The following is a 14,751-nucleotide window of genomic DNA, read 5'->3' as shown; positions in this document are numbered from 1 at the left end:
ACACGAGAGAGAAAAACTCGTGAACACCTGGGAGCGGTCGAGAGCCGAAGCAAAGTGCCCTGAATTGGAAGACCGACTCCCGAGGACAAAGCGGAGGTACTTGCGCGAGGACGGATGGATGGGTACCTGGAAATACGCATCCCTCAAGTCCACCGTAAGCATGAAGTCGTTCTCCCTGATGGAGGCCAGCACAGTTTGCGCTGTTTCCATCGTGAACTGAGTCTGGCGAATGAAACGGTTCAAGGGAGAGAGGTCTATGACCGGTCTCCATCCCCCTGAGGCCTTCTCTACGAGAAAGACGCGGCTGTAAAAGCCTGGAGACTGGTTTGACACGACTTCTACAGCACTCTTGTTCAGCATGGCTTGCACTTCTTGCTGTAGTGTGGTGCCCTTCACGAACCTGGTAGATATGTTTGGAGATGGACCGGAGTGTAGGTGAGGGGAGGTAAGTGAGGGGTAGGATATCCTTCGAAGGGACATCCACTATCCAGGTCTCGGCTCCATGTTGCTGCCACGTTGCCCAATGGCTCGACAGGCACCCCCCCACCTTCGGCAGCTTTTGGGGGGGAACGCCGCCCCTAGCATTTCCCCTTCTTCTTCTTACCCTTGCCCCCTTTACCGGCTTGGAAAGAGGGCTGAAAAGGGCGGGAGTGACCCCCCTTCTCGAGGAAGAAGGCTGGGTGTTCCTTGGGGCCCCTTCAAGACTGGGACTTCTTAGGGCTGAGGAAGTGCCAGCCTGGCCCGAAGACCTGGCTGCAGTGGGATGAGAAGACCCGGAAGTCTTGGCCACTGCCTGGTGAACAAGCTGGTCGCTGTCATCGGCACGGCGCTTGTCCACCGCGGCGCCCACCAACTCTCTAGGGAAGAGAGGAGGAACCCAGCAACGGTCCATTAGGGGCAGGGATACCCAGCTGACTCGGGACCTACGGACCTGGCAAAGTGAAAGAGAACAGCATCCCTTCTCCGCTTAGCACAAGGTTTGCCCACAGGTTTGCAGTCTGGTGGCGAGGTAGAAATGGCCCTACCTCCAGACTGGCACAGTCTCCCAAAGGCGGAATCCTCCCCAGGTACAATAGCGCCTGAGAAACAGCTACCTTCGATACTGTGAATGACCACAGATCAAGCCAGGAGACTGCTTGGAACGCCACCATGGCGGTGGCTTCCAGGGTTGCAGCTTCTTGCTGAGAGAGGGATATGTTCTCTGCAGTCAATTGCTGCAACGACAGACCCGGATCCAAACGAGTCAGGTCCAGGTCAACCTGTTTGATCAGCAACGCCCCTTCCGCTGGTGCGTAGAAACGCTTCTGACGAGGGGGGGGGGAAGAAGAAGAAGAAGAAGAAGAAGAAGAAGAAGAAGAAGAAGAAGAAGAAGAAGAAGAAGCTTGTCCGAGCAGCTTGATCGAAGCGAACTGTCCTGCCCAGACACAAGACCGTTCACCTGATCGAGTACCCCCTCGGCAAGCGTGGACCATGGCAGCCCCACCGAAACCTTGGGTTCCTTCTTGGGTCCCCAGAAGGATTCGAGGCGCGACGGACGATCCACAGACGAGGCCGTGGTCCCTTCCCCGAGGTCATTGTGCTGACGAATCAGCGCGATAACCTCTGCAAAAGTCCTCTGTATTTCGGGGGTGTCCGCATCCTGGGGCAGAGGACCCTCGAGTCCTTCCAGAGTGCGGTCCTCCCGAACTACTCTCCCTGCAGGAGGGAGAACCTCGGCAGATCCCCGAGGACCTTCCTGAACTACGCGGGCGTAGGACCTGGTCAAGCCAAGGACTGAGCCAGGTGCATACCCCCCTTCAGTAGAACTCTGAGGAGAACAATCCCCAGAGTTCCTCCTCTCCGACTCGCACCCCCTGGGAGAAACCGAAGGGGCGGAGGGGACAGGCGAGGAAGATCGGGTGCTTCCACTGCTTTTACTGGCAGAACCAGCAGAGACAGCGGGCCGAGAGCGGTCACCAACCTGCGGTGATGACGAGCCCCCGGGTCGAGGAGACCGCTTCAGCCCAGGTGAAACGATCTCCCGAGGAGAGTGGAGCGGCTCGCGAGAGCCAAGCCGCGCACTCGCCTCCCCCGAGCCAGGCTGGCCGTGCGGACGTGGCCGGGGACTGGGAGGAGTCAAACGCGGGCTGGCTGGCTGGCTGGCTAGCTTGCGCTGTCCTCTGGACGCGCCCAGACTTCTTCGAGGCCGGAACCTCTGGGAAGACTGAGTAGGGGACTTCTTCCCTACCTCTCCTTGCGTTCGGCCCCGCGGGGCTGAAGCACTGTCCCGGGAACCTGACTTGGTACTTGAAGGAGTGCCAGCAGGAAGAGACGGAGCACCTGCATGCCCCGGCTCTTTCTCTCACCCCACGCCCTGGTCCGTACGGCGAGAAATGTCAACCGTATCAGACTGGGGTACCCGAGTCTCCTTGGAGACCTGGGTACTCGTAGCAACTCGCGGACGAGTGTCCGACGCGGACTCGCTGGCCTTAGATGCAGGAAGTTTCTTAGGCGCAGCGGGGGGAGTGCCGACCTTGGTCTGCACGCCCTGGCTCCCGGTGCCCCTGGCCAAGGGCGGGCAGCGGTTCCCTGATCCGAGGATCGGGAAGAGCCGAAGAGAGATCCCACTGCCTTCCCTGTGGAAGGAGGCAGACCCTTTAGAAGTCTCAGCACGAGGTTTCTTAGCGGGGAGAGGCAGACTTCTTCTTGGCCGAAGCCTCGGAAGGAGAAGCGGAAGAAGCAGCAGATTTGAAGACGACGATGATGAAGATGAAGATGAAGACGACGACGACACCTTCCTAGACATCTTCTTCTTCACCATCTGCTTCAGGACAGCAGTCAAATCCCCAAGCCAGGAAAGCGCGGCCGCCGACTCAGGAACAGCAGGAGGGGCTGCACCAGAAGGCACATCCCGAGCAGCGACAGCGGAGCTCAGGCCAGCATTTGCCTGGCCGGAGAGAGCCGCGCGTCTATTAGGAACAAAAGTGGGCGGGGCCGGGAATGCAGGTGCCGCCCCTTCCGCGTGAGGATTCAAGTCGGGCCGCGCCAGGGTCGATGGAATGGGGATGGAAGGCCGGGCTGGAAAGTCAGACGAGGAACCGTATCCGAGGGCAGGCCATGGTCAGCAACAGGGGCAGCGACAGTCACATATGGATATGATGATGTCACCATGTAGGAGGGGCCAGCACGCATGAATGGAGCCAGGAAGCCAGGCGGCAGTGGAACAGCGTGCTGGCCTGCGGATGACGCCGACACTTGGGTGTCCAGGTGCAAAGCCACTGAAATCGGCACCTGGACGAACCTCGAGAAGGTGACGGTTGTCGTAGTGGCTGTCGTTGCTGCGTGGGTCGTGACTGGAGGGGGGTGCAGGGGAGCCAATCCCTCCAGTGCCGAGCCAGGTAGGCCCAGGTGTAGCCAGGATGTGCTGGGATTCAGTGTCTGGCTATCCAGTCCGGGACCTGAAGCAAGAGTCGGGTCAGAGCGAAGCCTCCACTTGCTCTGGAGGAAAACTCCCCTCCGAACGGGAAGAGACTTCCGAGAGGATGTTGGGTCCAACTCTCCCCGTGCCCCTCCACAAATGAAGAAACGTAAGAGGAAGGGGAGGGGGAGTCCTCACCGAGGGAGAGGGAATAGAAGGGAAGTTCGCCGGGAGGGAGAAACGAGCCCGACACATCGCCACCAACGGAGTCGTTGGGGGCGATTTCCTTGGATGACTCCTTGGTAGGCTTACGACAGTAACATTGCCTCCCTTCGAACTTGCCCCATTGCTCGGAGGACCACAAACAACACTCACTACAAGTATCGTCGCGTGAACACACATGTCCCCTGCAAGATGTACAGAGGGCGTGTGGGTCCACGTCGACTCGAGATCTAAAAGAATTGCATTTCTTCCCCCCTACCCCGGGACACACACGCTGGGGATAGGAGGGCTTAGTTGGTTTTTCCATGATTGAAAAGAAAAAACAAAGAATTTCCCACCAAAGAGAAGAAAAATTGCTGTCAGGCAGAGAGCGGCGAAGATCAACATCCGAACGCTACAACGGGCCGAAAAGCAAATTGAATGTTTACATCACTGGGGCAGGCGGTACTCCCGCCTCCCGGACAGTAGTTAACTGCCTAACCACCTTGTTTGAAGTTCAACGGCCGTTTCCAGCCTACGCCTGAAAGTAATCCCCTAATGTAAAGGACCGAGGGTTTGTATATTGTGTCGGAACAAACAGTTGGTCAGGTGGCTCTTCTTCCTGTTCCTCCATACATGACGCTAAACCCTAAAAGGTGCTGATCTCGACACGCTGCAAAGAAAGTTTGACAGCAGTTGGAAAGGAGGAAAAAGAAAAAAAAAATAGGTGTTAATCTCTCCAGTAGGAAGAAGGACATCAACTCCTAATCTGAAGACGTCTCAGAGACCATAGTTGGGGGGAACACTATAGATTTAGGTTTATGAATTAGGTTTAGGTTCTTTTGGGGGTAGCTGTAGTATTAATTTAGGCTAAGCTAGGAATAGGAGGATAAGTTTATCAGATTAAGGTTTTTTCTGATGACCATTGTAGTATTAAGGTAATAAATCAGGTTAAGGAAAGTCAAGTTTCATTTAATTACCTCCAAATCTGTTCCCATCATACTGCCCCAACTGCGTACAATAAAAAGCTCCTACATAATATTTTGGTGCCCAACATGGGGCCTCAGAGAGTAAAGAAAGAGTGGGGTGCATAATTGGAGAAGGCGGGGGGAGCAGGTTTGGAAGGTGTTGGGTCAGGTGAAGGGAAGCAAGGCTGGACACAGACGTTGGATAGAATGATGTGCATGATGGTCAGCATGCAGGATAAGTTAGGGGAAGCCCAGCTAAGGGAAAATAAAATTGGTTGCAAGAATGGAGGTGATGGATGAGAAAGGCCAGGTAAGGGAAAATAAATTGGTTGCAAAGATGGAGGCAATGGAGAAGAAGATGGCTGAAATGGCTAAGAGAGGGCCCAATGTTGGAAAGGAAAGTGAGAACGATGAGGTAAAAGGTGCAAAGGAGGAAATCACTAAGAAAGGAAGGGAAGTAAGAAAGGCAGGGAAGTACCTGCCATGGATGAAGGCTGTATGAGTGAGGTGAGTGAAAGTGATGAGGAAAGAAAGGGAAAGAAGAAGAGAACACGAAAGGGGAGAGGTGTGAGGGAAGAGGAGTCAAGTTCCCGGATTTAGAATCGGAAGTTGAGAATAATTGGAAGAGAGGAAGTGGTAGTAGTATTAATAGTGGTGAAGGTTTGAGTGAGGCAGAGGTGAAAGAGGCCAAAACAGTGTTCCTAAGGAAGGTTGCCAATTGAGAAATTTTATATCAGGAAGGGAAAAGACATGAGTTTTTTGATGAGTATGAAAAGTATTGTAGCTGAAGTATGGGGAGAATGACAGTGTGTGGATGAAGCAGCTGGGAGAGTTCTTGAATGGATGGTTAAAGATGTGCTGTAGAAGTATGTGTGAGGGTGAGCCAGGGTATGAGTCTGTGAAGGATAGAGTGATTAGGCAGATGAAGAGAATGAAGGGAGGTGTTGTATACAAGAATGATAGGTTCAAGGAGGCGAAAATGAAAGTTGGAGAAGAAAGTGGGCTTGCATGCCCACAGGTTAGAAACTTTGGCCAGGTGGAAGTATGGAGAGGAAGGGATGGAGGAAAACAAACACCTCATGTGCAAGTTCTTGGCCACCATTCCAGAAAAATTAGGGTAATTTTGAATGAGAAAAAAAAAAAAGATCAGAAGCAGTGGTTGGGGAAGAGCCTAAATTGGGAGGATGTTTTAGAAATCCTAGAAGATCTGAGTAGATGACGATGAACCAAAGGAGATGTATGTTGGGTCTGAGGTTGTAAATGGAAGGACATACTCTGTATAAGGATGCTTTGGCGAGTGAGGAGATTGGTGTGATGCAGACCGGGTGGAAAGAGGAAGAAAGAATGTGCGAGTGAATGTGAGGAATAACGGGAAAAGGAACTGGAGCAGAAGCCGAGAGAGGTTTAGGAGTGGAAGTGTGAGTAGACCGAATGTGAATTTGAGGGGAAGTCAGATGGGAATGAGTAGTATTGATAAAGAATGTTACAGGTGTAGAAGGACTGGGCATGTGAAAGCGGATTGCAGATTGGCCAATGGCGAGTGTTTTGGCTGTAGACAGAGAGGACATATGTTGGTGGACTGCCCACAAGTGAATGAGTTGAAGTGTTTCGGCTGCGGAAAGGTGGGACATCGAATGAGAGACTGCCAGGGTGAAAGGAGAGTAGGAGTAAGTGGAAGTCATTGTGGAAACTGTGGAATGAGGGGGCATTTTGTCAGGACATGAGAGCCCTCTGAGCAAGTGTGAAGGAAGTCTACCGTACGTTTGTGCCCTGATGTCCATACGAGGGGAGGAGGGAGGGCTCCGACTCTGTAATTACTTGATAAGTATATATGAAACTTAATTTTACCATGAAAATAACATTTTCATATAACTAATTTACCAAGTAATTATATAGCTGATTCCAAATTGAAAGGAGGTGGGATACATGGACATCATCATCATTTCAGCCTTCAAAAGTCCTTTGTTGGATGTAGGCCTTCCCCAGGTTCTCCCACAGATTTCTATCCTCTGCTGCTCTGTGCTACTGTTGTTTACGTTGGTCTATGTCATCTCGCCAGTGGGTTTTCTGTCTTCCTCGGTTTCTTGTGTATCCTTGGGGCATCCAGTAGGTTGTTTGTGATGTCCATCTGTTGTCTGTCATCCTGGCAATGTGCCCCGCCCAGTTCCACCTGAGCTTACTGATGGTTTCAAGGATATCCTTTACTTTAGTTTTTTGATGTATCCATTTAGCTGTTTTTCTATCCTTCCAAGTTAGATCTAGCATAATTCTCTCATGTGCCCTCTGCATTGTTCGTAATTTAAGGGAAAGCTTTTTTGTTAGATTCCAAGTTTCGGCCCCATAGGTGACAGTGGGGAGGATACACTGATCATAGACTTTCCTTTTTAAGATGATAGGAATCTTCTTATTTTTTAACACTGCACTGGCTCTTCCAAACGCCTGCCAACCGAGGGTTATTTTTCTTTATATTTCGCTCTCTTTGAAGGTCTCTGGTAGAGAGATTCGTTGTCCAAGGTAGATGTAATGGTCCACTTCCTCAATTTGTTGATTTTCAATTTCAAGTATGTCATCTGCATTTACAGTGTATTTATTGCTCATGACTTTGGTCTTATGGAAATTCATGTGGAGGCCTGCCGACTTGCTTGCTTCATTTAGCTTGGTGAGCATTTGTTGAAGCTCTTCTTTGGTGGGGGCAATGATAATGACATCATCAGCAAATCTTAGGTGACTTAGGCATTCTCCATCTATTCTTATTCCTTTTTCTTGCCAGCTGAGTTGTCGGAAAGCTCTCTCCAGGCAGGCAGTAAACAGTTTGGGTGAGCTTGTGTCACCTTGTCTGACTCCTCTCTTGAGCTGGAATGGTTCCAAGTCCTTGTGGAGGCGAATAAATGATGTTGCATGGTCATAGGTGTGATGGAGGACATTGATGTAAACTGAGTCAACTCACGGTTCTTCCAGCACTGACATGACCTCCTCAGTTTTGACCGAGTCAAATGCTTTGGTGTAATCTACAAGTGCTGCTACTTGTGGGATTTTATATTTGTTTGTTTTCTCAATGATCTGGTTTACTGTTTGTAGATGGTCAATTGTGGAGTAGCCTCTTCTAAAGCCTGCTTGTTCCCTTGGCTGATTTTCATCAAGCTTACCTGCAATTCGATTAGTGATAACTCTGGTGAAGATCTTATAAATAACATTAAAGGAGGCTGATTGGTCGTTGGTTGTTCATGTCCCTGGGGTCGCCTTTTTTGTAGAATAGAATGAGGATGGCTTTACTGCACTCTTCTGGAGTTTTGCTCTTCTTCAGACATTCATTGAATATTCGCACCAGTCTGACTTGGATTGCCTCATCAACATTTGTTATTAGGTCATTAAGAAAGGTAATGACTTTGAAATAGAAAAGTTGCTAGCATTGATACAATGCTTGTTGTTTCCTTACCTGGTAAGAGAGCTGGTGATATGTGATGATATCTTGTAGGAGAAGACAGAAGATTGCAGAGATGGAGAAATAATATCCCGAGTCACAGGTTGCTTTATTCCATACAGCAAAAAGGTATATACAGGGAGGCTCTGCAAGGCATGCAATTTGTGCCAAGAGGAACAGGAAGAGATGACACGTGCATGTGCAGAGTGCAGACATGGCGACTCGTGCGCATGAGTTTGCAAAGGACAATATTTATGAAATACATAGAATGCATATACTTGCAGTAATATATACAGTAATCCATAAGAGCTACTGAAGGTGGGTTCTGCCTCTGGTCGGTGCTCATCTTAATCTGTAGTCATGGCAGTACAGTATAGTCATGGTCACCCCTACTTTAATGGGAACTTTGCAGCAAAGGAAGTTTTCCGATGGCTACCATGATGTTATTAGCTATCGTGACTTGATGAGTTAATTGTCCTAAAATGGAATGGTAGCGTCTAAATGTGTTGTGACAATTGACACATCAAACCACAAGTAGTGATATATCTAATAGTAATCTTTGTCCATCAGTCTTTTCATTTCGATCATCGTTTTTAGTCTATTATTATTGATTTTTTATGTTTTTTTCCAGGTTTAGTAGTACATTTTTATTTTAAATATATTTATTTCAATTTCACCTTCTTAATTTTTTAATGCTAGTTTTTCTACTTCTGTTTCATTTTGCAACATTTTAACAGTTTCTTTATTCTTCAATATTGATAATGGAAATGTGACGCTCAGACTGGTCTTTATTTTTGTCTCACTTAAATAATTTTCTGATTTTATTTAGGTACTAGTAGTTTCTCCATCATTATATTCTTGGTGTTCACATATAAATCATAAGACAATGCATTCTAATATATTGAGAAGGTTTTAACAGAGCACAAATTTGCCAGAAGATCCCTGATCTTCTCATTCTCCTTCCTAGTACCTAAACTTATCATTGAAAACATCTCTTCCCAGACAAGGATGAAACATTAAGTTTCTATCTTGTTTAATGATAAGGCTTGAATATGATATGAAACTCATTCTTGATTTCAGGAACTTTGTAAAGGCAGACTGCATTACCCTTAAAGCCAACTTTGCTGTGAACGATGATATCCTATGATATGCTCACTAATATGCTTTATTTAATTTTTGTTAATGTCCTCCAAAATTACAAACAATCATATTTATTATTTGTTCTTAGTGAGACCTGTGGAATGTCTTGGGTGACGAACCTGGAAAGCCATTTTAACTATTCCACTGAGATCCCAAATTCCACGATATGATTAATCAGACCTCTCTTGTATAGTAAGTTCTAAACGATCTGATGAGGTTGCTGGAGATCCTAGGATTGGATGAAGATCCAGACCTCTATGTTTAAAAACAAAATGGATGGGACCTAATACCCCTTTAATGGTAGAGGACACTATCTGACTTATAGATGTTTCAGAAGATGAGACATTACAACGGCTGCACTATCTTCTGAACACTGTCCACTTGGATTGATAGAGCTTGCTAGAAGACAGCTGTCTGGATCTAGCAAAAGCCTCTGCTGCTGGTTTTGAAAAAACCTTCACTCTGACAAGGCTCCTGACAGTCTGAAGCCCGACAGGCCAGTGCAGACAACCCTTGGTGGAACCTGAAGAAGTGTGATTGTCTGAGAAGAGGCTGTTTTTGTGGAATGAGTCTCGGGAAATCCACCAACAGCTGAAGCAGGTCTGGGAACCATTACTTCTTGGGCCAGAATGGAGTAACTAGGGTCACTGAAGGGAGGGAAGGCATACACACCCAGGTCCGTCTAGTCTAGGAGCATGGCATCCGTTGCCCACGCAAGAGGGTCTGGGGCTGGGGAACAGAAAAGAGGAAGAGTGTGGTTCCTCGATGTTGCAAACAGGTCTATGGTTGGTCTGCCCGACAATCTCCACAGATTGTTGCAGACCAGGGGGTCTAAGGTCCACTCTGTTGGAAGGACTTGCCTGAGACGGCTCAACTCGTCTGCTATGACGTTCAGTCTCCCCTGAATGAACCGAGTGATAAACGCCACCTGGTTCCGCTTCAAGAAGGAAATCGCTATATATATTGCAGATAGAGGAGGTGCCTCGCTGCTCGTGGATGAATGAAAGGGCAGTGGTGTTGTCTGCATGAACTATTACTGTCTCGCCAAAGACCAGAGTCGAGAAGGACTGGAGGCCCAGGCAAATAGCTTTCATTTCTATGAAATCAGATATAAAGTTTCTTTGTTCCATCTAGATGTCGCATCCCGGAAACTTCTTGGTCCTTACCAGGGCTCCTCAATAGATCTGAGGTGCGGAATAAAAGTCTAGGTGAAGCTCAACAGAAGAAGAGACTTTCTCCCAAAGTCTGTTTCTTCACAAAACTCCTCCAACGAAGGTCCGCTGATCTCGATGTGATGGGGAAGATGAAGGAGTCCGCGTTGGGTCTTCCTGCTCCAATTATTTGAATAGAAACACCAGAGCTCACAGAGCTCTCATGTGCAGCCTGCTAACTTTATCATAAACTGTCTACAGGCCAGAGTCCCCAAGAGACTCATCCACTGAATGGCTGTTTGAAGGCAAAAGTAGATTCTTTTGGGGGATGGAAAAGCCTGAAAAATTTGTGAGTTCAGGATCATCCCCTGGCAAATAATCTCCTAATACAGAGTTAGTTGCTGATTTACTGCTCGCTGATTCCTATGAATAACCCAACCTCTTAAATGACAGGTGAGCGGTTCTGTAAGTCCTCCACGCACTTCCCTTGACCAACAAGTGTTAGAAAGCATATTAAATAAAGGCAGCTGTTTATGCCGAGGATATGGAGCCATCTGCCAGAGAAAGCGAAAATCCACGTTTAAAATAGCCTGAGGGCTGTAGATTAGGCTTAGCCTGTCTCATTGCTGAAACTGGAGAACTCTGCCCTGAAGACGAACCGCAGGAACTTCCTAGGGTCCAGATGGATTGGGACATGGAAGCAAGCATCCTGCATATCCAGGGTGATCATCCAATAGCCCTGATGGATGGAAGACAGGACTGAATGGTTCTTTTCCATATGAAATTTTGTCTGACAAAAAGATTCAGGGCACTGACATCCAGAACGGGTCTCCAACTCCCTGATGACTTAGGGACTACCAAGAGACTTTGTAGAACCCTTCTAAGTTGTCATCCACTGGATTAACTCTATTAACCCTTGAGAATGAAGCCTCCTGAGAAAGGGCCAAAACTTCTTCTGAGCCTTCTGAGTATGCAGTCATGAAAACTGGAGACTTGACTAAAGGAGGCTCCTGAATGGAATGGCCACCAGCCCTCCTTGTGGTGTACCTGTTGACGATCCAAGTTCTGCCACCCCTGTGGTTCCATTCCAACTCCCAAAGGATGAAGTCTGGTTTACCGGAGCACAAAGGACTGAACTCTCTGTTTCTGGTGGCAGGCTTGAAAGCATGACTTTACTGGACCCAAGGAGGACAAATTATCTGGTCTTGGCTGGGACTTTTAGAACCTCCACGAAGGGCTGAGGGTTGCAGAGGGGAGACTGACTTAGTCTGGGCCAACAGATCCTGCGTGGGCTTTTCTGCAAGTCTGGTGAAATTATAATTGAACAGTGCTTACGGAAGAGATGAGATCTGTCCAGTGGTAAGAAAAGGAAAGCAGACTTCTGGGTTTGGGTGACCCCTTTAGTGGTGAAGGAGCACCATATCTCTCTCTGTTCTTTAAAATTCCCATGGAAAAGAGAGAGGCGAGCTCTAAAGAAGAGTTTTGATCACTTATTTTGTCAGCACAGTACCACAACACCGCCAACCAGTCTGAAGAAAAGTCCTCTGCCAGGTCAAACAATCCCCATCTGTTTGCCAGAACAAAAACACTCCAATCGAGGAAGCCTAAAATCTAAACAAATTTTAAAACAGGCTTTTAGTAAATGCACTAAAAAGTGAAAAATAAGTCTTTTGAGACAAAAAGCTGATTTTCTTGTAATTAATCATGTCTAAAAAATAGTCAAGCAGAAACATTGGAAAGAAGGTGCTGGAAGAAAAAGAAATATATATTTTAATTCCCAAGCTTGCTTAGTTCCATGTTTTAGAAAAGGTTTTAGACTTTGGTAGGCATGATTAATTGTAAGAACTTTTGGCTGTGTCAAAAATTTGTTTTTCACTTTTTAGTACATTTTAATGAAAGCGTATTTAAAAAATTTTATTTTTTATTTTTTATTTTGTACTTTTTAGTTTTGACAAACTGTAACTGATTTATGATTGTAGCTAATGAAATTGATATCCTGTCGAGCCAAATAAGGTCTGAAAAATCTGAAGAGTTATTTTACTGAGTCAAAGTTGTGAAAAATCCGAAGTTTCATATAAATCATTAGATACTGGGAGAGGTCACTGTGGGGTCACTTGAGGTCACTGTAGGGTCACTAGAGGTCATTGCTGACCTACTGATCATGCAAGGTTGTATTGTCACTAGGACTGAGTAACCATGCAAAATTTCAAGTCCATCGGACGAAAGGAACAGGTCAAAAATTGACTTAGAAGATTTGACGACAGACAAATAGGCAGGCAGATAGACACAGACAGACAGACAGATGCAGAAGTCAAATTAAATAAAAGCATGTACAAACCTTGAACACCTTAAAGATGTTCTTGAGGTGATCCAATTCGGGAGATGAAAACATAATCTTCGCTGATGCTAAAGCAGCACATCGAGACGAATCAACAAGACGGAGCTTCTCTAGTAGAGTAGCAAAGTTATCTCCTCTGAATAAGCCTACAAGAAGAAAAAGCAAATGTGACTTTATCCTACTCCCTCTTCGAGGCAAGCCAATCATCCACTTTTCTGAGCGCTTTCCTCGAGGAGGAGGAGGAGGAGGAAAGAACCAACTTGGGGAGTCTAGCACTGTCATCTGGCTGTTTCCTCATAAGGAAGGTCGAAGCTGGTGAGACCGGAGCAGCAGGTGTGAAGAAATCTGGAGAGCTGGCTAGGAAAAACTTCAGTAAGGCAACATATACTGAAGGAGAGGGGGATGTTTGTTCACAGTCCTCCTCATCTGACAAGAGAGGAGACGTCTCCTTGGGGGTTTTCTTTACAAAAACCCATAATCTCCACTAACTGGCACTTAATTGAAGCTAACGAAGGGTCTTTTTGGGAAGATGAGCACGCTTGTGGAGGAGAAGGTGGCACTGAGCACATGAGTTGGTGCCAGGTGCTTGGGAGCTGGAGCCACATGCTCAGGAGCGGGAATCTGACACATGAAGGCGAATGCCCAACGCTCAGGAGGTGTCGGATGCTCAAAGGCAGATGGGAGCTGGGAGCTTCGAAGAAGACAACGGGCGCCTGAGCAGATCTCTCAGGTGCTTGGGAATTAAAAAAAGGGCAATCGAGATATGAAAAGGACTCTGGGCTGTCCCAAGCAGATGGGGTTTCTTTCTGAAAAAAAGAGGCAAGAAGCAGATCAGTGAAGCTGCAGGAGGGCTGAGGGCTATGACTGGCCAGCTTATACCTCTTGACTGGAAGAGGGGAGCGATCTGCATTGACGGTGTGCCTCTTAAGCAGGCGCGATGAAGCTGGGTAACGGCACCAATTCCTGTTGTCCGGACTGGAATCTTCCGATTCTGATGAGAGCTGATGTGCACTGACTAAGATGCCTTTCCAATGGCGCTCTGTCGCAGCCTGGGATAGGGCAACAGGCTCGACTGAGGAGGCAACTACCCATGGGCAAACCCCACCGGCCTCCCTTGGACCTTTGGTATGTCTTCTCCCAGGTTCAGGGAAGCAGGACAGGGACCTTCGTCTAGGAGCACCAGTGGGACGAGCAGCCACCTCCTCCACATGCACAACACACTAGCACTTTGCACACTGGTAGACGCTTTGTCTGTCAAGACCTTTAGGGACGCCCCCAATTCTGCCACCGTACTCACCACTAAACTAATCTTCTGGTCAAACCTTGATTCGAGGCTGGCAATGGCATCGAGACTGGAAGCATGGGAACCAGGCATAGGAGAAGGTCGTAAAGAAGTAGGAGGGCTAAGGATGGGAGACAAAGTACGAACCAGTGGTGAAGGAATAGCACTATCCTCTACAAGTCTAGGCAAAGGGGTAGACTCTAAGCTAGCTCTATTTTTGGCTCTAGAGGCTGCCTTCCTCTTTCTATCCCTCTCAAATTTGTCTAAATGAGACTTCAATACTTTCCACTTCTTGTCATCCCAATCCTGACATTCTATGCAAGTGTTATCCCTATTGCATTCCTGCCCCCTACATCTAACACAATGTGAGAGTCATAAGAAGACTTAGTTAACCTTGTCTTCCATTCTTCACTGCAGAAGAAAATGCTTGTAGAGCTAGAATCTGACATTCTGACAATAAAAGCTAGAAATAGAGTTAACCAAAGCTAACAATATAAGTAAAGCTTGAAGGCCATAAAAAAATTGAATACTTCACCAAAACCAGGAAATAACATTAAAAAAACGATGAAGAAGACTGCACAAAACACCTGACGTTGGTCGGGACTGGCAGAAAATGAATTGAAGCTCTACACTAAGTTATTCCTCTCAGTCCCTGAAAGTGGGTGGGGCTTGTCCCCTACACAAAACAATAGAAGTGCTGCCGCAAATTTTGAATTTTTAGTCTGCCTTGGTTGAAAACCTGTAGCTATGTAACTATTTGGTAAGTTACTTATATGAAAATGAAATTTGAATACCTATAGTACTGAAGTTCATGGCTCAGTGGGCTGACTGAAATTCATGGCTCTAGTTGGCT

General features: G+C 47.3%; 1 protein-coding gene across 1 annotated transcript in view; it reads right to left on the bottom strand.

Moving 5' to 3' along the window:
• LOC136834115 (sodium channel and clathrin linker 1-like) overlaps window positions 1–14,751 on the bottom strand; it is a 191,581-nt gene that overhangs the window by 131,941 nt on the left and 44,889 nt on the right. The window contains exons 6-9 of the mRNA XM_067096374.1: window positions 13,914–14,240; window positions 12,877–13,076; window positions 7,514–7,735; window positions 7,147–7,336 (exon numbers count right to left, since the gene is read on the bottom strand). Coding sequence (XP_066952475.1) covers window positions 7,147–7,336; window positions 7,514–7,735; window positions 12,877–13,076; window positions 13,914–14,240 — 939 coding nt within the window. The remainder of the gene's footprint in view (window positions 1–7,146; window positions 7,337–7,513; window positions 7,736–12,876; window positions 13,077–13,913; window positions 14,241–14,751) is intronic.

This window comes from Macrobrachium rosenbergii, chromosome 53 (genome assembly GCF_040412425.1).
Source record: "Macrobrachium rosenbergii isolate ZJJX-2024 chromosome 53, ASM4041242v1, whole genome shotgun sequence".
Classification (NCBI taxonomy): domain Eukaryota; kingdom Metazoa; phylum Arthropoda; class Malacostraca; order Decapoda; family Palaemonidae; genus Macrobrachium; species Macrobrachium rosenbergii.
Note: the sequence above shows the minus strand (reverse complement) of the source record. Positions and strands in the feature narration are given on the sequence as shown.